The sequence below is a fragment of the Epinephelus lanceolatus genome, chromosome 19 (genome assembly GCF_041903045.1).
Source record: "Epinephelus lanceolatus isolate andai-2023 chromosome 19, ASM4190304v1, whole genome shotgun sequence".
Classification (NCBI taxonomy): Eukaryota; Metazoa; Chordata; class Actinopteri; order Perciformes; family Serranidae; genus Epinephelus; species Epinephelus lanceolatus.
This window is the reverse complement of record NC_135752.1, coordinates 30256867-30283755: the sequence shown is the minus strand read 5'-3', so window position 1 is coordinate 30283755 and position 26889 is coordinate 30256867. Positions and strand designations below refer to the sequence as shown.

General features: G+C 42.0%; 1 protein-coding gene across 1 annotated transcript in view; it reads left to right on the top strand.

Annotated features, from left to right (window-relative positions):
* The window catches only part of arrdc1b (arrestin domain containing 1b), a 68110-nt gene that overhangs the window by 30652 nt on the left and 10569 nt on the right, over positions 1-26889 (top strand). Inside the window, exons 2-3 of the mRNA XM_033647428.2 lie at positions 6668-6778; positions 19354-19404. Coding sequence (XP_033503319.1) covers positions 6668-6778; positions 19354-19404 — 162 coding nt within the window. The remainder of the gene's footprint in view (positions 1-6667; positions 6779-19353; positions 19405-26889) is intronic.

Here is a 26889-nt window from a genome sequence, read left to right as displayed (position 1 = left end):
TAATAGGTCTCCATTCACTGCACGTCGGGCTTTCTATTTCCTGTCGGAGATGGTGTTGCGTTCAAGGTCCCCCCAAAAACTGGGAGAAAAAAAAGGCCGAATATTCAGATTTTTTTTTTTTCCCACAATCGAGCCTGTACCATCGAATGAAGCTTCGAAGCTTCGAAGCTTTGAATTTTTTGGGTCAGCCCTAGTACATAGTATGATACTCAATTTTATATTTATTAAATGTACAATGTAAAATATGTATCATGCATGTATATATTTTTGTGTATAAACATGCATCGACATATTTATGTACATAATGCTCTGCCTCGGTTGTTTTCCCTCTGTCTTTGTTTCCTTTGTCCTGTCTTGTTGTAGTTTGCTGTAATTTTTCGACTTGTGGTGTATCTTATTGGTTATATGTTGTTGTTTGTTTATTTCTTTGGGTTTTTTGCTTGTTGTTGGTTTGTTTGAAAAAAAAAAGAGAAAATTACAAAGAAAATTTAAAAAAAAAAAAAAAAAAAGACTTGCAACTTGACTTGGATTTTACCACCAGTAGGCTCGTGACTTTACGTGGACTTCGGCCTCTTGGCTTAAAAATGCTTATTGAATTTCCCCGAAGCTCGAAGATTTAAAAAAATATGTTATTTAAAAAGTGTGCCATGAATCAATTCCTGAAGTGGACACTTATACCACAGGTCCACTTCGTTTGAAGCAAGTTGTAGGACAGAACTATGAAGAACGGACGAGCCAGTTTGAAAAATTTTTGCCATTTATAAACTTGATTTAAAAAATACGACAAATTTTGAACAGCATTCGTTATTTGTACATTTAATATAATATCACTCGGATGTTAAAATGGCATTACATATATTGAGGAACACATATGGACTTGAAACTCAAAGTTTAGGACTTGGGACATGATGTTGAAGGGTTCAAACTTGTTTTTTCATGTGTGCAGTCGGGCAAAGGGTTCAGAAATTTACTTGCGCCTATCCAAATTTTTATTTATGAGCAGTTATCAAGTAGGGGCGGGAATCACCAGAGGATCCACGATACGATATTATCACAATACTTAAGTCACGATAAAATATTATTGTGATTCTAAATATGTTGCGATATGTTGAGTATTGCGATAAAATATGTTGTGATTTACAACTTTTTTTAACTATAAATTGTGTCCCAAAAGGAAAACTTTTCAGTCTGTTTGTGTCATGTCAGCCATTTTTTGCATCTAGTAGACTCAATTTGTATTTGTAATATCAATAATTTATATAATAAAAAAAATATACTTGGCATTGAGTGATGATACAATTTTGTAGGGCTGACCTTCGACTCCATATTTGGACATTCGAAGCTTTGGAGCTCAGAATGAATATAATTCAGGGGGGGTCCGCACTGACTAAAAGCAGACGCCCGCAAGCCTTGTGCGCGCAAAGCTCCCAAAACCCTCGGTGCACACTGCAGCACAATCAAACAGATGCGCAACTCAGAGCATCAGAACTGTCACCAGACTCAGAGTGGCTCTGAGTGCTCTGAATGCGCTCATGGCTCGTTGATGGGGTTAGTGTTGCGTTTAAGGCCTCCCCCAAAAAAACAGAAAAAAAGCGCCGAAGCTTCGAATTTTTTTTTTCACAATCGAATCCCGTGCCATCAAATTTTTTGGGTCAGCCCTACAATTTTGCCTCACAAAAATTTGGCAATACTTTGCGGCATTGATTTTTTTCCCCCACCGCTATTATCAGGTATACATAGTTGGAGTACCGCCCACATCCTGTAGCGCCATCCAACTAAACAGTTTAACTGTTTTCAGGACAGTTGAAACACTTGCATGAGCTTCAGTTGGTCTTTACCCGCTGCCCTTTTTTCGAGTGTCTGATTGGTGCTGCACATCTCTGAACTCTAGCGATGAGAAAGAAGTGAAATGGCTCACTCCTTCCCTGCTTCCATCATCAGCTCCTGTGTTTAATTTAATTTTTACCACTTTGCCAGATCGGGCAAATGAGTTGCTAGGTTTACCAGCTTGATGTGGCATTATATTTGCTCTGGGCAGTTGGGCAGTCCTTAATGTTGAGCCCTGCTTTGGACTTGTCTGTCTTAACCTGGGACTTGAGTGCAAAGACTTGAGACTTACTTGTGACTTGCAAATCAATGACAGTCTCACCTCTGGTGTCATGTGACCTGATGTTCTAGGTGGCATATCCTGCTACATAACCTCAAGATCACTGGTTTGACTCCTAATTCATTTGTTAATATAATAGGCTAAATGCCATTCTAGGTGTCACGCTGGATTATAGTTACTGATGCTCTCTATTAATTATGTCATGGACTTACTGCCCTCATGGTGTCCACAGTGAAACGTGATGACATGTCTGGATGTGCGTCTCGTCAAACACATCATCACCACTCCTGGCCCATCTGGCTCCATGTGTCTGTTGGAGAGGTCAGGCCATTATTCAGCCGCAGACAGCCAGTCTCTCTGCCAAAGCAGCCCATCTCTTATGACACAGCTATTCACTATTCAGCTGTGTTGCAGCCGCTCTTCCTGCTGCTGCTGCCGGGGATATTAACAGATTACCCCTGCGCTGACCTTTCATAGGCTGAGCTCTTCACTTTTCCACAACAGACAGCTGTAAACAATATCTCGTCGCAGTAATGGCTCCGTTTTGCTGTCATATTTGTCCACTTCACATGTCTACTGTTGCTTCTGTGAAGTGTGATGACTCCGGTAAGCTTTCAGGGTGTGTTAATGTGGAGTATAAAGTAGGGCTGCCACGATTAGTCGACTAATCGATGACTAATCGACTATTAAAATAATCAGTGACTATTTTAGTAGTCGACTAATCGGTTTGAGTCATTTTTCATAGAAAAGTACTATAAAAGTACCCCAAAATACTCTTGCTGCAGCTTCTTAAGTTCAGATATTGGCAGCTTTACATGCTCTCCCATGACGGTGAACCAAAACCCTTTGGTGTGAGTACGAAACAAGACATTAGATGACGTAATTTTGGGGTTTGGGCGAGACAGACTGACATTTTTCAACATTTTAACACATTTTTTGATGAAATGATTAGTCGAGTAATCGCATAAATAATGGACAGATTAGTCGACAATGAAAATAATCGTTAGTGGCAGACCTAGTATAAAGGTATTATTCTCCTTCATGAATGAGGCAGATGGCCGGAGGAGCAGATTGCCAGGTTTAGTTAATGACCACATAAATGGACAATAGTCTGCGTGGCTGAAGGGCAGTGCTCCGTCTCGCTGCAGATTTTTTGTTTTTTGTTGTTACCAGCAGCAGAGGTTCCTCCCTCTTCTCCCAAACTGTGCCAACAGTCGTGCCGGTGTGGAGAGCCCAGCCATCTGCCACTTTGTGAGTGTGTGTGTTCTGTGATGCCAGCACAGGATCCTGCGTGGGTGTGAGCCTGAGATTGGTCAAACACATTCTGAGGCATGATGTTTTTTTTTTTTACATCAGAGCTTGTGTCTTGATTTTTTGTATCATACCAGAATTCTTCTCAGTTACCAAATCAAAAAATGGCACGCAGGGTCGGGCAAAATGACAACAGGTAGACATTTTGTTTCACTCCTATGAGGTTACTATCCTGAATATCTCTGCTCGTATCAGACCATTGTAGGGGATGCTGCAAATCAATAAACAATCCGAGTAGTGGATTACCAGGATGCTTGCATCAGTGTAATGTAATGTAAAGTTCCTTGTCATGTCATTCCACTGCTTTGGTGCATCTCTACAATTTGCTCCACCAGCCGGTTGACATTTTTGGTTTCAACTGAAATATCTTAACAACTATTTGAAGAATTGCCATGAACTTTTGCACATAATATTTACGGTGACTTGAGGATAAATCCTACTGGCTTCAGAGACATTTCTTCTAGTGCTATTAGCTATGAAATTTTGTTACATTCATGTCTTCTTCAGGGTGCTTTTCAGGGACTTGGTGATCTTTTAACGTTTCATGTTGCAACACCATCAAGTCAAATTTTAATTTGCACAGTACGTTGGTTAGTGTCCTGTAAAACTTATGACCTTTCCATCACCCTCAGCTGCACCTTGTGTTTAGTGCTCATTAGAAGATGTTTGCACAGTAAAAACGGTAAATATTCTACCCACCAACCATGAAAGGAAAAAATGAAGGAGAGATTCAGATGTCACACTGGAGTCACAAAACATTAAGAGTGATACTTAGCCCTAACCGTCTGTCTGCTTATGAGAATACTGAGATAATACTGAGGCTGGGCCATCTTTCTGTTTAATCCTTGGGCTTCTGTCACAGTTTTGGTTTGTGTGTGCGTGTGCGTGCATGCATTATCAGAGAGATTTCATTTCCTCACAGACAGATCAACAGAAAGACAAGAGGGATAGAGAGGGGGGGCAGGCAGACAGAGAGGCTGTGTTCAGAGTACAGAGCTGCAGTGCTGTTTCTGTGATGTACTTCAGTCCTTTCCCTTGTTGGTGGACTGTTGATGTTTACCAACAGATTATACTAGGTCTGAGAAGTGAAGCCGATGTGGAAGTGCCTTTAACTTGCATTTGTTCTAACAGCCAGTAGGGGGCAAATCCACTGGTTGTAGAAAGAAGTCAGATTGCATACGAGAATTACCCTAATTCTCACTTCCTCAGTAAATATTTTTGTATTATGTTATGGTCTCAATCACTAGTTTCAAGTCTCCCTCAACACAGCATGGTGTTCATTTTGTAGAATATGGTCCCAGCTAGAGTAAAATAGACGACAAATCAGGGTATGCTTTAGGGAAGTGGTTCCCAACTGGTCCAGCCACGAGGTCCAGATTTCTCCTTACTCATTAGCTCAAGGTCCACACAGGTTAATACATGCGTCATACTTTCATGTAGCCATGTTGTCCAGCTAGTTTGCTGTCTCTGTCAAATAGCTGTCTGTTAGTAACTCACTTTACAGCAGGAAATGGCACTTCAACATGAAAGCTCTGTGCAGGAAATTCACTGTACTTCAAAATAAAGTGTGTTTTTTCACAAACTTAACATGTTTCCACGTCACTTGCGATTGAGAAGTCGCTACCATGTTGGTGTCCTTGGGCTCTCTGTCAGATCCAGCCCTTGCTCCTCCATAGCTCCACCCTTTAATCCAAATATGGTCACACGTGGCTCCAAAACAATCCCAGGATGGCAATGGCCAAAAATGCCAAATTTGAGACTTCAAAACAGGAGATCACAAACCAATGGGTGACGTCAAGGTGGCTACATTGGCATCTTTTACACAGTCTATGGCATAGTTGCTCGAATTGTGGCCCTCAAACATTTTGTGGGGCCCTTGTACATGGCATGAAGTGCATGCATTGTATTTTAATCATCCATGGTCCATTTTAATTCTGTCACTTTCAGTAGCCTACATTTAATACACTACTGGGTCAAACTTCGCCCCCCTAGCAAGCATCTGTCAGTTTGGAATGACTACTTGTACAAAGCTACTGGTTGCAGTGTAATTAGTGGCACCTTGGGGGTTGTGGAAATTAGTTTCTGTCATCAATGTGAGTCCTGTTAGCTAAAATTTGCAATTTTGGTGGACAACTTGGTAGTTCAATCTGGAAGTGACATGTGTGCATGTATCCTGTGTGCCCTTGATTGTATGCTGGCTCCTTAAATTGGTTCTGAGTCTTCATAACTGTGAGAACCCCTGGTCTGTGGTCGTAGAACATGATCAGCACCAGTGTGAACCTTTAAAGGCTTTTGTGTGGAGTAGAAATGTTTTTATCATTTAGATCTTTGACTCAAGTGTGAGAAGACAACATCATTTCCTGTTCTTGAAGCAGCTGTACAGGAGCTGCTTAGATTCACCAGCTTTCTTGTGGTTAAATCATCAACTGCCACAGAAAACAACTCCAAATGCATTTACCTCACATTAAAAGCCACGCTCACTTCCCTTTGCTTTACAGCAGAGAGCAACAACAACAAGTACTATGCTGTTATGTATTTTCTTTTTTGCCCAAATCAGTTTTTTAGGCATTTAGCACAGATTTAAACAGGCAGGAAAACATCTGATTCAGGTTCAGTTGAGAAAAAAAGAGTAAGGCCCTTTGTATTCGTTCATGCATTCTTCTATTTATATTATCAGTAATCTTTATAAAAACCGGAGTTTTATCTAACCTGTTGCATCATCACAAGCATCATCACCCCTGTAAAACGCAGGTGTAGCATGACTCCGCAGGTGACGAACAAACAGTGCCATGATCCACTTCAGTGAGCTCTTTGGTTTCACAACAGCTCCCTGATAAAGTTTCTCCTCCGCCCTTCCATCTGTTGACAGAAACACCATTCATAGCCTGTTGTGATTAATAACCACTCCAGCAGAATGACCAGCACCAGAGGCCCATAATGATTTAGTTAGGCGTCCCTCTTTGCAAGTTTTTCTCATGCTAATCAGTGTATATAGTGCTGGTGGTCTGTATTTGTCACACTGTGGTGCTCAAACTGACTGTGCTTATATGTGACAACTGTTTCTCTTTCCAAATAAAACTAATGTGAACGATGATTCCCATAGCAGTGTTCCCGGGACTGTTAAGGAAAATGATTGTTAAAAGTTTCATATGCGAGGTTGGAAGTTTCCTACTAATCCCTGCTGTAAAGATATCATCAACCACGTAAAGGATCGACGATTGATTGTTTTTCTCTCTCCTCTTTCCACAGCCATCAAGGTGAACTGTCAGGGATCATGTGGGATCTCCAGCAGAATGAACGATGCGTCATGGGCTCTGGAGGAGCAGTACTTCAACAGCACGTTGTCTGTTGCTGACAAAGGTGATGACAGTAAAAGCTTGATGATGTTTTTTTTTAGCATTTCTGCTGGTTTGACTTCATCTAAACACATGCGTGCTTGAATGGTGGCTTTAATGTACAGGCTTTGGATTTTCATTCTAAGGGTGCTTTCAGACCTAGAGTTGTCTTGCTTTGGTCTGAATCAGGGACCAGCTTTGTTGCAAAGTTGCATAATTGCCTAGAGTTGGTTCGTGTCCTCACGGCAGCATTTACAAGCTGAGAAGATCAAATGCCTTGTGTGAGAAAGCTCGATTGGCCAGAATTTCCATGCAGGAAAAATCCAGGAAGTAAACCAAACTTTGAAGAAGAGTACACTTGCAAGATAAATGTGACACTTTCTAATGTCACAATGGAGGGACAACTACGCAGGTTGATTTTAGCGCTGCTCATCGTGGACTATATTGCTGTCATTGTTCATTTTAGTCAAACCATACAGTTTGAAAACGAGGCGTGGCTCCAACTAGAAAACAATGTTTTGATGCATTGGATGTGCTGAATGTGCATATTAAGGCAGTACAGGAGGAGGTGCACATTAATAATCCTCCAGGACTGTAACATGCTCATGTTTAACCCAAACAATATGTCACGTGACTGCATTTGGTTCAGATCCAGGTCGGAACACGCTCTCACCACAAACGAACCGCACCAGAATTCATTTGTTACCGGACCGAGACCACCTCTTCAAGAAGGTCTTGGTCCAGTTGTTGTGGTGCGCACCTGAGTGTGATTGCTGTGTTCACACCTGCCCACATGAACCGCACTCAGGGGGCAAACAAACTTCAGTTCGATTGAACTGAACCAAACAGGGCAGATGTGAAAGCATCCTACAATTCTAAAAGTCACACCAGTATTCTCACATGTTCTGTCCGTTCGGTGCATAGACAAAAAACTATTCATTGGCAGACACTTTTCTAACTTTCCAGGCAACTGTTGATGTTCATTCATATTTGTGCACACTAAAGACTTAGTGGATAATCCATTTGATTTGTACTACAGTGTACAGTTGAGTAGAAACCAATGCTAGTCTGCTTCTCCAAACTGGGGGCATGCTGACTAACATCTACTGTATGTAACGCACCGACTGTGGATAATTACATAAACAACCCCACCTTAAAAGATCCGAACTATCCCTGTAAGGAAAAATGTCTGAACGTGAAAACACTGGTATGGTCCTTTAACAGCACAGCCCCTCACCCTTATGTGCGTGTGCAGATTCTCAGCTGACATCCTCTGTATGAAACAAACTCTCTCTCCTCTGAAAGCACTGAAACGTCAGAAGCTTCACATGCCTGTCAGCTACACTATGACATGACTGAAACTTCCTGTCTTTCACCTCATTTGGTTTGTGCAACAGGCTTAATCTCACAATGGCAGCAGCAGGTTTTTATGGCTGTGTAGTGAGGAGTTAAAGCCTCAGTCAGTCAGAGTAGCAGTGATGTTCCAGCCGGCCTCTCTGCATGCTGCCTCTCAGAGGTGAGATGTGGTTATCAGTGTCCAGCAGAGTCTGATGAGAAGGTTGGACATGCTCCATAGAGGACAGGTTTAATTTTTTCTTTACCATCCTGCCCTGCTGCACTGATGCCTGGCTTAGCTGCGGAAATGAGAGCTTACAGGACCTTTTGTTGAGAGCGTGATCTTCCATCTTTTGTATTTGTTGCCAATACCACCCACAACCAGAAGGTGAAATGTGCCGTGCATGCATGCATGTAATGTGTTGTAAATGCAAATCGCACTGTGGGACTTAATGGCAGCAATTTGAGCATGTAATCCATGCTGGTTGAGATACCAAGAAGCAGTTCAATGTTTAACTCTCAGGACTGTGTGCTTCAACATGGGGCATACTCCAGGCTATTTAAACATACCACCTGCTGGAAAGTGCATTTACTCAAGTACTGTGCTTGAGTAGAATATTGAAGTGCTTGTTTCCATATTATATGTAACTGCATGAATTGTATGTAAGTGTACAAAACATGGTTGTACACTGAGGCATCACCCAAGTGTGCGCTACAAATACACATAACCCTCACAAACATTACATCATATGCTGGAAAAACAGATTTCTTTTTTAATAATTGCTGTTCTTTGGGTTTTTAAATGTAATCCTACTACAATTACCTTTTAAAAGAAACATATCTCAACTGGTATGTTGAATCATGAAGTAAAACTCCTTTTCAAAACTAAAAAAATGGGGAAAATTCTTCATACAGCGTTGAGCTGCGAAACTATATCAAAACATCTGTTTTCAAACTCTCACACAACCCGTACAGTATAATCCAAGTCTCATTTATCCAGTCGTTTGCTCAGGACTCCGCAAACAGACAGCCCTTTCCGTCAGGGAACTTAACGGAGAGTGACACTTAATCTATCTATCTACCTGTGTGATCTGAATGTGTCATTATTAGAACAACTGAAATTATTGTACCGTTAGACGGGATTTTGCCCCCAGTGGAAGTGAGTGAAATAAGGACTATCTGTTAGATGAAAGTCAAACGGAGAAGTAAGAAATTTGGTTTATAAGCAGGCTCAGATTACTCAGACTGAGCCAAGGAACAGGCACAAACATGAACACACCCGTCTCACACAGAAACATTCAAACCTGTTGGTATGAGCTTTGGTCTGAGTGGTGCATGGTGCCGGTCTTGTTTAACTATTGAGAAAAAAACATTATCTTCAGTATCTTCAATACTTTGTATAAATATAGTTAACAGTCAAGTCAAGGCAAATATAATATAAATATGAGTATAAATATGTATAGGATGCTTTTAGCGAATTTGAGTAATACTAAACGCAACAGCTGGGCATCGAGTCTCAGCCTTGGCACAGATCTAAATGTGTTATTAGCACTATAGACTACAGTACAGAAAGCTGGCATAGTGTCATAAAGTCTTATAGCTGCTTGCATTTACGCCCCATAAACATAAGAATCAGGGTTCCTTTCATAAAATAAGAATTAGTAGAAGTTTAAGAATTTAAAAAGTATTATTTTGGTAAAGGTATGAAAACTCAGGTACTGGTTATTGTATTTCTCAAAAATTTAAAGTGACACAGACTGTTAAAACCAAAAAAAATCCCACCAGTCTATAAGACGTGATGTGCAAAAACGTCTTAGGAATAAATATGGGAAATAAAATATAAAATTAAATTGAAGAAATACCACCATATGTAGCACATTTGCAGTATCTGTGGAGAAAGAAAAAAAACTCACTCACTGTCTCAGTACACACAGAGTATACTGTAAAACACCAGGCACACCACACTCCAAACGGAGGAGGACATAAATAATTCATTACACACCCTCCCTCTGCGCTCCCCTTTATCTCTGCCATTTTTTCCGTATCCCATTCTCTTCCGAAAATGGGCTGTTCTGCCCCCAAGGGCTGAGCGACACAGAGAGAGCGAGACAGGAAGGGTGACAGAGGACCACCACACACACACACACACACACACACACACAGACACTCTCACACAAAGCGAGCGACGCTCACTTTTGGCTGACTGATAATGTGGTATGCCACAGATGCTTGGCGGTTGGAGGAGTGAAGACCAGTGATGTTAGCGTCCATTCTTCATCCTGTCACTGTTTTCAGTTAATGACCTTCAGGAAGCAAGGATCATTGTTTCATAGCCCTGGCCTAACCCAATCAATATGACCATGTTCCTGACCGAACCCGACCAGAGTCCGAGACAGTTATAACCAAGCCCGGCCCGAACCCGACAGACTTTCTGATTTTTAAGTCCGAACTTGACCCAAGCCCGACGCAGTTTGTTACCTGACATACAGCCAATTTCCACCAGATGCGTGTTGGTTGCGCCTCCGCTCCGGCACGGCAGCGGAGCCGATAGGATTCAATTCTAGTCAATGTGTGTGTTTCCACCGGCTGTGGCTGTGCTGCGTTCCAGCTCCGTCACAGCTGTGGCACTCCGGAGCCCTCCACAACAGATACGCAGGACTTCTATGTTTGCCGGACGCCGGAGCACAATGCAGCAATTCAGCACACAGCAGATCGTGCGGGGCAGGAAGTCGTGAACAGAAACACAATAAAACATCCGGTTAATTTTCAAAATAAAATACACAGTGTTCACGGCGGATCATATTTCCCTGCACTACACCTTGAAAACTACATAATGGGCAGAGGCAGGCCTGAAGTCAACAGATCAGAGGTTTTCAGACGGCATTTCACCCCGTGAACACCATGGACGAGGAGATATTAATCATGGCAGTGCACCGAGATGTCTTCTGGCGGAGCTGCACCGCACCGCACAGCAAACTCAGCCAGTGGGTATTGACGGACGGCGGAGCAAGCAGCGGATAACCAGCGCTGCCGTTCCGCAACGGACACGCATCCAGTGGAAATCCGGCGATAGTTGTTGTTATGGACAGTGTGTAAATGACCATCAAAAGACTGCTGTTATGCACAATCAAACACGCTGCTCACACAGCAGCGCAGCACTGCACTGTACACACACTCACTTGGAGCAGAGCCTGTGTTGCGTTCAGGCGTTGTCACGTAAATAACAAATTCCAGCACTTGAATAGGCCATAGCACAACACAGCAGCATGTCAAGTGGGCCAAACCTTAGCAAAATTTTGGATTTGTTATCTGGCAGCAGGGATCCGGACGGCGACAAAATGGTGCCATTTTGCAACCATTTTTGGAGTCAGAGCTAGTATTTTTCTCCCTTTTTTTTATGTTGTAAAACAAATGAACGAGTGTGCCAATGCAGGCTAATGTGTGTGAGAAGGTGGAGAGTCTGAGAGTGAGTGATGGTTAACTGCGAGGATCACGTCATCAACACTCATCAGTAGGCTCGTTAGAGACAAACTGCACCTCGCCTGGAGAGTGGACGAGAGCAGGCGGCTGCAGCAGGAGGCGGTGACAAGTCGGAGGCTGAATCCAAATGTCCGCCCTCTGGACCTGCAGACTCTGTGCGACCTCAAAATACGATTGGGAGCACTGGCGCGAGTGTAAATAATTATTCTGGTGTGACTATTTTCCCCCCGACTCGAATGTCTCATTCACAAGTTGTTTTTTTTCCCCCCTCAAGTTAGTAGGCTACATTGACAAAGTTCCCAGGCTTCTCTCTACCTCGTCAGCTGACAGTGACCAATCAAACGTGAGCCGTGAGCTTGACCTGTAATGCTGATTTAAGATTGGTGATTAGTCTCAAATCACTCCGCGACCGCGGCACTTCTGTCACTCAGAACTAGAACTAGAAGCCGAAGCCAACCCATGCCAGAAAGAAGAGAAAATGAAGAGAACGCTTAAAGACTTTTTCAGAAAAAACACCACTGAACTAGCCTGGCGTTGCCAGACCCAATTCGCAAAACACGATTGAGTCTGGCCACGGAGTGTACATTCCTCTATTCCCGAGGGACGGTATCAACGGCTGTCACTCAAAGTGCCCCTTCACGCAATTGGAAAGATGGAAAACCAATCAGAGGAAACGAAACGCGTGACGTAGGCTAGCATTACACCACTGTAAACAGACCAGCAAGCTGCAGCGGAGATGAGCTGTGATGATGTCTGGGAAAGAGTGTTGCCGTCTTTGCGGATTTCCTCCTCACTGTGGACTCCGAGCTGCATGGCTGTGATTCCCAGCTTGGTCGCTTCCCTGACTTGCTCCTCCATGAGAGCAACTAGCGGAGAAACAGCAGTAGCCACTGGGTTTTCACTGAGTCCCATCGTTTTCCCGATCAACGGATCCAGTTGGTAAATTAAACTTTTACCAAACCCCGTAGGAAGGACGGCAAACACATCCTTTTTTTCAATAAAAGCTTTCAGTGCAGCCAAATGTACATTCCAGTTTGTTCAACACATTTATCATAGCAGTTTAAAAATCAGTAGCCATGTTGGTTGTTTATGAAATGCATTCACTCCGCTCCTTGTCCCTCCTATTCTGATGACGTGCCCGCCTTAGTGAGGTTTCTCTTTCATTCACAGCAGTGTTCAGTGGTTCAGTGGTGTTTTTTCTAAAAATGCCTCCAACTGACAAAGTTGTTAATGATAAGTGTACTATACACATACAATGTAATGTATACAGTATAATGACGACTTTTTGTTGAAATAAAAAAAATCAATTACACTGTTGGTGCTTTTTAAATTACGGTGGGTACTCCCAAAATTTTAGTGCTACCATGTAAAAAAGTTAATTTCAAGCCCTGCAAAATAGTAGAATGAATGCTATAAAACTTTTAATTATTATTATTATTATTATTATTATTATTATTATCCAGTGTTGACACAGATCAAGACACAGATTAAAGCGCAGCCACACAATTTGGTAAAAAAAGACATTTTAAAGGCTACAGTAGAATGTAGGGCTGCACGATATTGGAAAAAAACTGACATTGCAATATATATTTTTTGCAATAGATATTGCAATATTAAAAAAATACAAGAATGTTATAGTTGTAGTAGAATGTAGAATGTTAATGTTGTAGTTAATGCATGGCGCCATCATTTCCAACTCAGCACTTCCTGAACTTGTTTCAAATTAAAAGCCCCTTATAACCTCAGCTGAGAGAATCATTCCATTTTCTAAATAGGCTTTTATTGTGAAACATTTGTAGGAACTTGTTGAGAAATCAGTGACTTTTATGTTTACGTACGGTACTTCAAATGTAGCACCTGCTGTCTGCTGTTGCTTTTTAGGTGACTTCAACAACATTTGGCTGGCACATGAACAGACACAGTGACACAAATAATAGTACAAGTAATAAAAATAGGACAAGAATAACCAGATGACATCACACACTTCATGAAAGACGACCGGGGATAATTGGTGTGGACCATCGTGTAGTGTGTCATGTCTGTCGGCCAAGTCACGGCAAAATTTTATGACTCCACAATAGTGTAATGTGACATAGTGACTTTCAGAACGGGCAGAAAAGTCGTGTAGTGTGTACCAGGCGTAAATCCTCCTTTACCGTTTCTCCCTCCTGCATGTCGCTCATTTTCAATGTGTGACTGCAGCGTGTGCATGAGAGGAGGAGGGGCTGCTGTTGTCAGAGAGGGACAGACAGTGAGAGAGAGGCGAGCGGAGCGGAGTGTAGCAACGAGCGGAGATTCAGAGCTGCTTCTCTGAAGCAAAACAAAAGTTTACATGTTCTAAAAAAAGAGAAAACATTGCATGTCCTGCGACAGTGCTTTTTAAACAACGCTTCGTTTCCATTTCGTTTGCCTGTAGCTTGCTTTTGCGTAATGACGTGAGGCATTACGTGATATCGGATTGGTCATAGGCTGTACTCGCCGATGCCCGATGAAGCATTTTAGGCAGTATCGGAGGCATTTCTGATACTGGTGTCGTTATCGGTAAAACTCTACTTTTTACAAAGGCGTGACACAAATAAAATGAATGAATGATCTAACCCACCCGTCTTTTAATCATTTCCTTCATCCTGTTCTTCTTCCTGTACCTGTGTTAGTTTGGCTCTCTACAGATGAGTATATAAAGTAGCTGCACCTGCACAGCGCTGCTTTATAGCATGACTGCTTCCTCTAGCAGTAAACATGATGCAAATGAACACACACGCAGTCTGAGACTAACGGAAACCCTTGTGCCTGTCCCTAACGAGGTGAGACGTGTTGCTGTCTGCAAGAATTGGATTGGGCTGTCAACTCATCTAGAGAATTAATGTCCCGACTCTCTCAAGGTACTCTTAGTGCAACAGGGGTGAAGAGGCCCCATGGTCCCTTGTGCTCTTCTTATCAATTTAAGTGAGCTTGTGAAGTAAACAAGTGTGGAAAAATGTCTTATTCAAAATGTATTCAAAGTCTAATTCAGAGAAAATGCACGTAACAGAGTTTGTTTTATTTCAAAGCACCACGTCATACTTGAGAGAACTTCCTGTTGAGATCGTCACAATGCCACGTGTGCTTCTGAAAACATAGCTTCAGTTTGTGTTGTCTGATAACATCAGTAATACCAAGTTTGCAGACTGAATTTGTTGTACTTCAGCAAGTTTTCCTTTTCCGCTGCACTGTTTATATTGCTGTTGTTGTCACTAAAGACATTTTGGTTATGCCAACATCTTCAAAGAATAAAACTAGTGATGGTCTATAGTTTTGTTATTGTTAGCATATTTTATAAAAGTAAAAACTAAATTAAACTGGTCCTAAGCCTGTTATGTCTTACTCCTCTGTGCCATAGAGCTTAATGTCCAAAAACCACATCAGTGAGCAACACTGTTGCATTGGTTACATGTTTGTTCATTACAGTGAACACACACACTGTGGTTTATATCAAGAAATCACACATACACTGTTCTGCTGCTGTAAATACTGAGTAGATCACCGAACGCATATTATTCTGCAGCTGAAAATAGCCCCCAACAGATTCGATATTTACTCCTGTTTAAGTAAGTTTCCCGCCAAAGCACAAGGCCCAGCTGTTTAAAGGAAACAACACTGTTTTGTAAAGAAACAAAACCAAATATCTGTGACCAGCTTCTTAAAGGTGTTATTGGACCAGACATCTCTGGGGACTCCCTGAGAGGAACTGCGCACTGGGGAGCTTCTCCGAGAGCTACATACCCTCATGGGCTTTATCTATTTGCATTTGCACTGCCAGTAGGAAGCAGACGTTGTGCTAAACTTTTTCGTCGATGAAGATGAATGACTTTTTCTCTGCAGGGTGAAAACGGCAGCCACTTAAACCACTGACTGTGCACTCTGCCACCAAGTGGGCAGGGGTGGTAATTGCAACCGGTCAAAATGACAGACAGCCTTCAGATTTTCCAGTCATTGTTGTAAAAAAACGGTCAATGACCGAAAATATCCGGTTAACTCGACCCCTGGTAGGAAGTGACATACTGTTAGTCAGCCAGCAGTTGGTAAAGCAATGTCTCTTTTGCTATGTTGAGGCAAACTTGCGCTGTATCCCCTGTCGCATAGATGCTCAGTAAAGTCTGGACCTTACCATCGATCTGTTAGTTGATATCTTCCATTTTTTTGGTGGTTGCTTGTGCTTCATTGGCTGTTTTTGACCAATCATCATACACTCAAGGTTTCTCTTGTGCTGGGAGGATACTGTACCTACTCTGAAACTGGAGCTAAAGAAGTCCCTGAAAACAGCGTTCTAAGTAGGGCTTCGCAGTTAATCAAAATGCTAGCAGAACTGCAATATGGCCAAGTGCAAAATCCAAATCACAGGAGCCGCAATTTCTCAGTAAAAGTAAAATGTGTGGCAACATACCACTATAGATGTAGTAACATGATGCTACAGAGATACCCAGGCCCACATACTGTTTTTCACATATAAGAAAACAGGCTTGTTTGGTACAAACCTGAGCAATAATCACATCATCATCATTTTTCTATAGATGTTTTTTTAGTTAAAATGCAAAAATTACCATTTCCACAAAAAATGTGACTTGTATTACATTTGCAATATGTCACAGTAATCACAGCAGGTTTTTTTTTTTTTTGCATATCTTGCAGCCCTTGTGCTAAGAGCTGCGAGCTTTCCTAGTTCTTGTGGTGCAGACACAAGAAAAAAAGGGCGTTTGTAGAACTATGGGTAAGTTCTTCTGAACTGAAAACCCCTAAGCACTCCCAGACTTCTGGGATCTGCAAGTGTGGTGAAGTGTGGACGTTTGGGCTGAATCCAAATGAATCCAAACTCCTATATCAGTTTGTTCTCAGTCTCCAATCATTTTAATTATGATAGATTAATTTATTAAAATGCCTCACAGGCAATCTGTAATTTATGTTCATGGTTCAGCCTCCATTTGACATGAATTCTCATGTAAATCAGCATCATATCAGTTTGACCGTCGCCTCAACTACAGAAGCTAAATAAATTGTGTGTGTCCTATACAGTAGACTACATACAGTTTATGATACAGTTAAAATGGCCAAAAATGTGAATAGCAGCTGCAGGACGATTTAAGGTGTGCCCTTAAATTTTCTTCTTGTGCTCCTAAAATTTCTTAAAGCTTACTTGAACAACATATAACCTACCAAACAATGTTAAATATTCAGAATCTTTTAATGCTTGCCATTGCTTTGAAATGATGATGTTATCAGTGACATCATTGTTTAATGTCACAAACTGTGATGCCACTGATTTCAGTTTGTGACATCATCGACACTTCTAGTCATACAGGAGGTGTACAGGAAATGCAAATGACTCAACTGAAAGATGTATTTGTTATTTTATTTTATTGATTTTGTCCACTTACTTAATTAATTACCAAATTGATTTTGAGTGTTGGGGAAAGCGGAGCATCTCGGAGAAAACCCAACCTAACATAGCGCTCAGACGTTCATTCCCTGAATGTCTGAGCGCTATGGCATGAAATTCGTCTTGGGCAGTATAGTGCAAACGGCTGCAATATTCACACACATACATACATACATACATACATACATACATATAATCAACACAGACAAGTTGCCAACATAGTGTGCTGAGTGTGTTACAGTTGCAGACTACTGTTGCAGGAGTAGTGCAACCATTGGCCTTGTTTGTAAGGTTACAAACAAGGGAACTACAGGTATTGCACTGGCCTATCTCAAAGTTCAAGTGAGTGCATATAAAACAAATAAATACAGAGGTCAAATAAAAACACCAGTGAACCAGTTAAAATTATATTAAATCAGTTGCGGGACCATAGTGCAAATAAAAACAATACTAGATAAGAACAACAATAACCAGACCATTTAGGCATAAATAGCCCTGCGCACATACAGGGCTATTTATGCCTAAATGGTCTGGTTATTGTTCTGGTACCACTTTTTAAAGCCGTATCCATTTAGAGGTGGAGAGAAATACTACTACACGTATAATGTATGTATGTGTCTATATCTTGTGCTGACAAACTAACCCTGAGCAATGCCAAGGTTACAGTGGTCGGCCATAATGACAAAAATATAAAAATCTTTAACGGCATTATCAGCAGTTGTTATCTCTTCCCAGGTTGTTAATTTACCTTTCACACCACTAACAGAAGAAAATAAAATATTTTTTCTCAAGTCATTGCTGTTTGTCACTTTTTAACTGTTGACATTAACCAGGGAAGTTGTTCTGCAGGATGTAGTAAGAGCTTTCCACTTTATATGATAACCTGTGTGCACCTTTGTATGAATCCAGAACAAAAAAGCCTGAAAAAAGTCAGACTAGACTGAATAATACAGAATAATGTCCTGGGATGTCCTTATATTGACAACTTAACTTTAACATAAAGACATCTTCTGGTAATGTCATCCTGGTTAATGTCAAGCTGTCATTATAAGGACATCCCAAACTAATTTAATGTCAAGTTTTCATAATCAAGACAACCCAAACAATGTCAGCTTGTCATTACAAAAACCGAATGACACTTAATGATAGCAGTCATAAATGTTTATGACATGTACATAATTGGTTGGCAGTAGTTCGGTCCATAGGGACTTGGGTTGGGAACTGGAGGGTCACCTGTTCAAGTCCCCACCCGGACCAAAATATGGAGTGTGGACTGGTAGTTCACCTCCTGGGCACTGCCGAGGTGCCTTTGAGCAAGGCACCAAACCCCCCAACCGCTCGGGGCGCCTCACCAAGGGCAGCCCCACTCTGACATCTCTCCACTTCGTGCATGTATAGGTCCTGTTTGTGCATGTGTGTGTTCGGACCAGTGTGTAATTGACAACAGAGTGAAAAAATTGAATTTCCCCTCAGGGGATTAATAAAATATTAATAAAATAATAATAATAATAGTTTAAAAAAAAAAAAGTTCATGACAGGTTCATGACTGTGTCATGTCATAGTTATGACAGTGTCTTTAGTTAAAATGCAAAAATGTCCATTCCCACAAAAAATTGTGACTCATATTGCATTTGCAATTTCACAATAATCACAGTATGATTTTTTTTTTTTTGCATATCTTGCAGCCCTTGTGCTAAGAGCTGCGAGCTTTCCTAGTTCTTGTGGTGCAGACACAAGAAAAAAGAGCGTTTGTAAAACTATGGAAAAGTTGAAAGCACTGGGCTTGAGTGCATAGTTGGTTGTCGGTTTTGGTCTTATTAGATTTGTTGCCAGTAAGAAAAATGTAGAATAGAACCAGATGTATATACTGCATATCCTTTAATCTATAAGGGCAGACTTTGCACAGTGATGCTGACCTGTAGAGCAGAAGAATGCACTCAGTCTTGGGTCGATCACTGCTGGCCCCACTGTGCTTGTAAATCATTGATTAACTTTGCTGAGAAATGCTCCAACTTTGCCAGCTACATGTGTTGTGCCGTCACACAGCCAACTGTTTATCGCTTCCTCTGACACTGGCCGATTGGTTTCAGTTGCGAGTTTCGTTCACTACAAAAGCCATCTCGACTCAGCTGTCTTTGAACAACAAAGCCTGTTTGTCTCAGAAACTCCATCCCACTGGGAAGTAGGTGATCCCCACAGGCACGGTGCCTCACCTGGACAGCTAATGTTCACTGAGGGATATGTAAAGTTGAAATAAAAAGAACCATTCACACACAACCCTGGCAATTATCACTATTTGTGCACCCATACATGTAATTTGCATTTTTCTGTTTCCAGTCTGTGTTTAACTGATAAATCTTCCTCTTTTACAGGAACCCTGGTGGCAGGCGAACACAGTTTCCCCTTCCAGTTTCTCATTCCAGGTGAGTGTAGGATTAACCTTATGACCTGGTTAACCACATTCCTCCATGTCAGGGGCACATCTTTAGTTCTTGTAATAGTTTTCCAGGACCAGATGACGTCAGTGAAAGGAGCATTCAGATTTGATTACATCTGATAACACGGGACTTTTTCTAGCATGTGTACTTACACAGTGCTTAACCCGAAGCCCTTTGTCTCCCAAACAAAGCCAACACACCTAGATCTGTGATATCGATGAAGTGTGAAGGATCATGACATAGTTAATGTTTAAGAGATCAGGGAGGAGCATGCCAATTGTGATACCTCAGCATGATAATTTTATTCCACAGGCCACATGTTCACAAACACGTACAGTATATGTTCCTGAAGGCTGACAAATATTCCAACGCCACGATCATGCAGATAACACGGAGATCATGCTTGGCACCTGTGAGGGCACACAGAGTGCAGTGTCTGTCTGGTATCTTACACTCTCTCAGGCGTGGGCTGAAGCACAGGGGGTGTTGGGTTATTTTTAGTCCCTTCTCCTGTTGTGCAGTCACTGTTTAATTGGTCTTCATGCCCCCATGCTTCACCCTCCCCTCCTCTTAGGCCCTCACACTCTGAGAGCATCAGCACAGGACATGTTAACTATCATGTAGTGATAAGTGACTCATTGGAGAGTCAAGTGTCTCCTGCTGCCCCCTGCTGGTACGCCAAACAGACTGATTCGCTTCTTTGTATCTTAAAAACAGACTTGCAGAAAGTCTTAAGGGTAAATGAGCCAACCTGACTTTTGACACAGGATTTAAAGAGGTGATGGTGTTAATGAGGTTTTCATCCTGTGTTAGAAATGTGCATGTTTTGCTATGAAGCATTAGAATACATAAAAATACTAATACTACAAGACTGTTTTAAAGTTCAAAAATGAACAACTGTAAGGAAGGAATCCTCCAGCACCTGATCAGGATGCACACCACTCAACGCTGAGCAACTTAAGAGCAATTCCTACTCAAAGACAGGGAGATGGAGACCTTGAAGCTTGTTTAAATGTGTGTTAAGTGTTTACACAAACAGTAATGGTTCAACATTCTTTTTTAGGGAAGTAAAAAGTGAGTAATTCGTATAAACCCACCACTAATACGGAAAAAGCAGTTCTAGCACTTTCGTTACCTATGGCAGGTACAGCAGGTCATCCAAATATCACAGCATTGGTGTTTCGGCTCCTAAGTCCATATCAGAGTGTCACTGAGCAAGATACTAGAACACTGGAAGTCCTGGGAGGGGTTGTAAAGCATTTTGCACTGTTATTCGGATAAAAGTGCTACATGAATGCAGTCAGTTTATTTACATGACTGGTCATTTAAGAAACATGTTGGAGAATAGTCCTGTGTGCCTGCAACTTCATGTAAGCAGCTATGAGAAGCTATGGCATGCAGATTACAGTGTTTTCTATACGTTAATGAATGATAAAGGTGTTAAAGGGATACTTCACCCTCCCAAAATGACAACTTGCATATCAATTACTCACTCCATGTCAAGTTAAACTGTGAAAATTCTTGATGAATTGGTGTTTCAAGCAACTGCGTTTAACAACAGCAAAACTATATTAAACAGTGGATTGCCTCCTCCGGGTTGGGAGTGGGTTACCACCCCAAGTGAGGGAGTTCAAGTGTGTAGGCGTCTTGTTCACGAGTAAGGGTTGAATGGAGCGTGAGATGGATCTGCGGTTTGGCGCAGCATATGCAGTGATACGGGTTATGTGCTGGACCGTCAGAGTGAAGAGAGAGCTGAGCCAAAAGGCAAGGCTTTTGATTTATTGGTCCGTCTACGTCCGAATCTTCACCTGTGGTCATGAGCTCTGGGTAGTGACCGAAAGAATGAGGTTGCAGATACAAACGGCCCAAATGAGTTTCCTTCCGTGGGAAGGCTGGGCTCAGCCTTAGAGATAGGGTAAGGAGCTTGGAGTAGAGCTGCTGCTCCTTCGCGTCGAAAGGGGTCAGTTGAGGTTGTTCGGGCATCTAATCAGGATGCCTCCTGGGCGCCTCCCGTTGGAGGTGTTCCAGGCACGTCCCACTGGTAGGAGACCCTGGGTAGACCCAGAACACGCTGGAGGGACTACATAGCTCATCTGGCCTGGGAACACTTTGGGGTCCCCCAGGAGGAGCTGGAAAGCATTACTGGGGAGAGGGATGTCTCGGGTGCTTTGCTTGGCCTGCTGCCTCTGCGACCCGGTTTTGGATAGGTGGTTGTAAATGGATGGATGGAAAACTATATCAAAACATGATTTTACAGTCTCTCACACAACTTGTGGAGTATAATCCAAGTCTCATTTATCCAGTTGTATGCTAGGGAACGTAACTAGATGTAAAACTCATCCTTGTTCTCTTCAAAGCCAGACTCCATTGCCAAAAAAAGCAATTTTACTTCACTGAACACGGGAGCTACTGGTGCCGGTGTTTGTTTGTTTATTTGTCTTATTTTGTGACTTTTAAAGGGTTAGTTTTGATTCACCAAAGTCACACAATAACACAAGATAACCGATGGAGGCAGCAGTAGACCAGCAGCTCCTGTGTTTAGGGAGGTATAATTACTGATTTTGTCAATGGAGTCTGGCTTTGTGGTTTGGAAGGTGCTGAGCATAAGACTGGAGACTTGGATTATACAGCACAAATTGTGCGAGACTTTGAGGTTTTGATGTAGTTTTGCTGTCGTTAGTCATGGACCTCTTTTACTTCACTTAAAGAATTTAATCCGTTTTTGGATTCTTCGTCCACTGGAGGCTTGCAAGAATTGATATACAAACATCTTGACATCTTCCTGTCAAAATTGATGAGTCTGTTATTTAGAAGAGAAACTATAAAATAAGCATCATGAAAAGGGTTGCCAGGGAAAGGAAAAAATTAGTAGAAACGGTTGGATAATGATGGATATGTGGGGGGATTGTTGGTCACCCTGCTGATTCTCATAAACTCACATGTAAGTAGTTGGGAGAAGGAGTCTTGGGTAATGTCTGTATTTTTTAACAAAGCTGTGCAGGCAAGGACTGAGAATTTCTTCTGACAAGCTCAGCTCAGTCGAGGCATAAGGTGTTGTTCTGGCCTGATCATTTCTCACTGAGGGTACAGAGAAATTCAAAGAGAGGAGGAAGGCGTAGGCTGAGATAAGCTCAATACAAGGACACTTAGAGGGATGAAAAGGATTGGATGAAATGGCGGATGGCCTTGTTCCAAAGGGACATGAGATACAAGTTCAGGAAGAAAAGAGAGTAGAACAAAAGCGATATGCTTTAATAGAGTGCTATAAACTTTTATCCTTTGAAGACGAGCCCCTGCAGCACATCATGCAAGCATCCTTGTTTTCATACAAATAAACTGAACAACCAGTGAGAAGCAGATGATAGAATTCCAGAGCATGAAGAGGCCTTAAAATCCCCAAATATCCTCTTATCTCGCTGTTGATTTCTGAAATTAAACTGTCAGCTGTGATACATTCCAAAACATCAACAAACACAGAGCTGGAAGAAGGTATTGGCTGCTACACTCAAATCAGGGAGCATGCTGTCAGACAAAGAATGTGTGAAATGTGTGCTGCTGTTTCTTGTGATAAGCCAGACTTATTGAAATCAAAAGTGTTAACTCCAAACAGGATTCCCTCTCACAGCCAATTTCTTTCCCGCTCTGGCAGATAAAACCTGCTCTGCTTGATCTGTGCACCTCTGGAGGCACGATCTAAATTCGGGTTTTTAATTTTAGTGGAACTACATTTGTGGAACTTGACATCTTGACCTTTTACCTGCAAATTCTTGATGCCCAAGACTGTCAAAGTGACCTTTTTTCAAAGTTTCTGAGTCTTTAAACTGGGCTAAATTTGGAAGACTGAAACATTTTTAGAAGTCCAGGTTAGGCTAAATATAACTGTTGTTTCAGCAGTATTTCAATGACTGTATCTCAACTTGTTATTAGGAACTGATACATACTGAAATACAGTCATTAAAATGCTGTTAAGATTATGTTTCTATGTAACTTAAACCTCCAAAAAAACAAAGCAATCGCAGCACTACTGTCATTGCTGCTTTCAGACAGACACAGTTGTCATTTTCACGATCAGTGGCTACTTTGTATAAGTAGCAAATGTACTCACACCCATCTGTCCGCCCATGGTCATGTTGGTCCCAAAATGAGGTATGATCAAGCACATTGCTGTTTTCAGGCAGCACATATGGATTGTGCAATTGACCAACAAAAACCTGGTCTGAAGTCAATGACAAAGTATTTTGTTGTTATTTAAAGGACGCATATTTAGATAGGCGTTGCAGTGGTTTCTCCGGGTACTCCGGCTTCCTCCCACAGTCCAAAGACAGGCAGGTTAATTGGTGACTCTAAATTGTCCGTAGGTGTGAATGTGAGTGTGAATGTTGTCTGTCTCTATGTGTCAGCCCTGTGACAGTCTGGTGACCTGTCCAGGGTGTACCCTGCCTCTCACCCAATGTCAGCTGGGATAGGCTCCAGCCCGTGTGCGACCCCTAACAAGATAAGCGGTTACTGAAAATAAATGAATGAATGAATATTTAGATAGTAAGATGCACCTACATAGGTGGGTTCACAACATGTGTACACTCTGCTTGTTAGACACACAGGACACTTGAATGCATTGCGGGGAAGCAGCGGGAACCAGCGTAACTTTGTTGATTGTTTTGGAAGCTAAAAGTTAAGTTCTGTTTCTACTGTCAAATTTATAACTTAAGTTTTTAGTTTGGCTGTTTAAATGTCCCATGATATTTGCTGCAGTCACATTACTGCTCTTACTGCATTACTCTGAACAGAAAACTAATTGTTTCTCTGATTTGCCGAATTTGCCATGCAAACAGCAGCGCACCAGTTGCAGGTACACCTGGCTTTTAAAGGGAATGGGAGATGACACCCAAATTAATTGAATTCATGTTACACCCAGAAACCAACGATTAATCCATCCATCCATCCATTTTCATCCGCTTATCCGGGGCCGGGTCGCAGGGGCAGCAGGCCGAGCAAAGCACCCCAGACGTCCCTCTCCCCAGCAATGCTTTCCAGCTCCTCGTGGGGGACCCCGAGGCGTTCCCAGGCCAGATAATATATGTAATCCCTCCAGTGTGTTCTGGGTCTGCCCTGGGGCCTCCTACCAGTGAGACATGCCCGGAACACCTCCAATAAATGGACTAAATGCAGCCCATTTGCCTCTTACACCTTACCTTACGCTCAAATTATGCACTGTTTAACTGGCTAAGTGGAGTTGGACACGCCCTAAATGCATGTGCGCCATGCCTGCCATGTCTTCAGCCATGCTAGCAGCTCTGTGAGGCTGTGTTCGGACACAATGGTGTTTTGAGCTAAATGTTAACATCAGCAGGAACTGTAAAATGTTCAACATGTTCACCATCTTAGTTTAGTATGTTAACATGATAGCATTTACTCATTAGCAGCTAATTAGTTTTGCCTGTTTTAAGTCCTAAAACAAAGTATTGGACAGATTAAAATCTGACCTGATGATGGCACCTACTGAGAGGTCAGGGTGTCACCAGTGTGCCTGAGCTCAGAGAAAGAAGTCAAGCTTCACGATCCTCACCCACTTTCAGCAGCCACTAGCAGCTCAGTCTGGTGTGTCTCTAGGGAAAGTCAGTCTTGTTCTTCAGTCTGTCCTCTGTCAGTCCGTCGTCCACTGCTCTGCTCCCAAGCTGTCTGCAGCAAAACAACAACAACCCAAATCTCTTGGTTAATTCTCATTGACAGCAGCAGCAGACTTGTCCCTGGAGCAGAAGCCTGCCTCTCTGACATTAATCTCAACGAGGATCAGTAAAAAGAAACACTTAAAAGAGTGAGGTTGAGAGAGTGACTTAGCTTTTATTGACAACACATTAATCACCCTTGTGCACATCCTCTTTGGATATTTATATGCAGATTATTTGTACGGATCTCAGAGATTTTGTTTCTCTTCCCTCTGGCTCCGAACATCTCTCTCCTTTTGTCTGTCTGTCTGCCTTCTCCCCAAATAGTTATTTTTATCTCACTCTCCTTAAATTTCCTTCCCTCCAGCCTTTTCCCTCCCTGTTTCCTCCACTTCACTGTCCTTTCCTTGAGTCACAAGAACAATCAGTGTCCTTTTTTCCCCATTTGGGACGAAAGCACAGGAATCAGTCTTATAGGCTCCTTACATCCTGTGACAGCTCTGATAGAGGTCTGCAAGGAGAAGGACACTCTGTTTCCTACTAGTAACAATATAAAGGAGAATAAGATTTAATAAAGCTTTTTCAGGCATTGCAGTATTACCATTTCTATTTTTCAAATTTTTTTTTGCTAATGAATATACAATGAAATATCACCTTTGAATTTATTTTCTATATATCATTTGTCTAAAAAACAATATGTGTGTCTAAACACGTGTCTATTTTGGTTGTGTTTAAGAACAGTTTAATTATATGCAGCATGTTTTAGTTAGTTGGGCTTTATGTAATTTTTATAATAATATACAGTACAGGCCAAAAGTTTGGACACACCTTCTCATTCAATGCGTTTTCTTTATTTTCATGACTATTTACATTGTAGATTCTCACTGAAGGCATCAAAACTATGAATGAACACATGTGGAGTTATGTACTTAACAAAAAAAGGTGAAATAACTGAAAACATGTTTTATATTCTAGTTTCTTCAAAATAGCCACCCTTTGCTCTGATTACTGCTTTGCACACTCTTGGCATTCTCTCCATGAGCTTCAAGAGGTAGTCACCTGAAATGGTTTTCCAACAGTCTTGAAGGAGTTCCCACAGGTGTTTAGCACTTGTTGGCCCCTTTGCCTTCACTCTGCGGTCCAGCTCACCCCAAATCATCTGGATTGGGTTCAGGTCCGGTGACTGTGGAGGCCAGGTCATCTGCCGCAGCACTCCATCACTCTCCTTCTTGGTCAAATAGCCCTTACACAGCCCGGAGGTGTGTTTGGGGTCATTGTCCTGTTGAAAAATAAATGATCGTCCAACTAAACGCAAACCGGATGGGATGGCATGTCGCTGCAGGATGCTGTGGTAGCCATGCTGGTTCAGTGTGCCTTCAATTTTGAATAAATCCCCAACAGTGTCACCAGCAAAACACCCCCACACCATCACACCTCCTCCTCCATGCTTCACAGTGGGAACCAGGCATGTGGAATCCATCCGTTCACCTTTTCTGCGTCTCACAAAGACATGGCGGTTGGAACCAAAGATCTCAAATTTGGACTCATCAGACCAAAGCACAGATTTCCACTGGTCTAATGTCCATTCCTTGTGTTTCTTGGCCCAAACAAATCTCTTCTGCTTGTTGCCTCTCCTTAGCAGTGGTTTCCTAGCAGCTATTTGACCATGAAGGCCTGATTGGCGCAGTCTCCTCTTAACAGTTGTTCTAGAGATGGGTCTGCTGCTAGAACTCTGTGTGGCATTCATCTGGTCTCTGATCTGAGCTGCTGTTAATTTGCGATTTCTGAGGCTGGTGACTCGGAT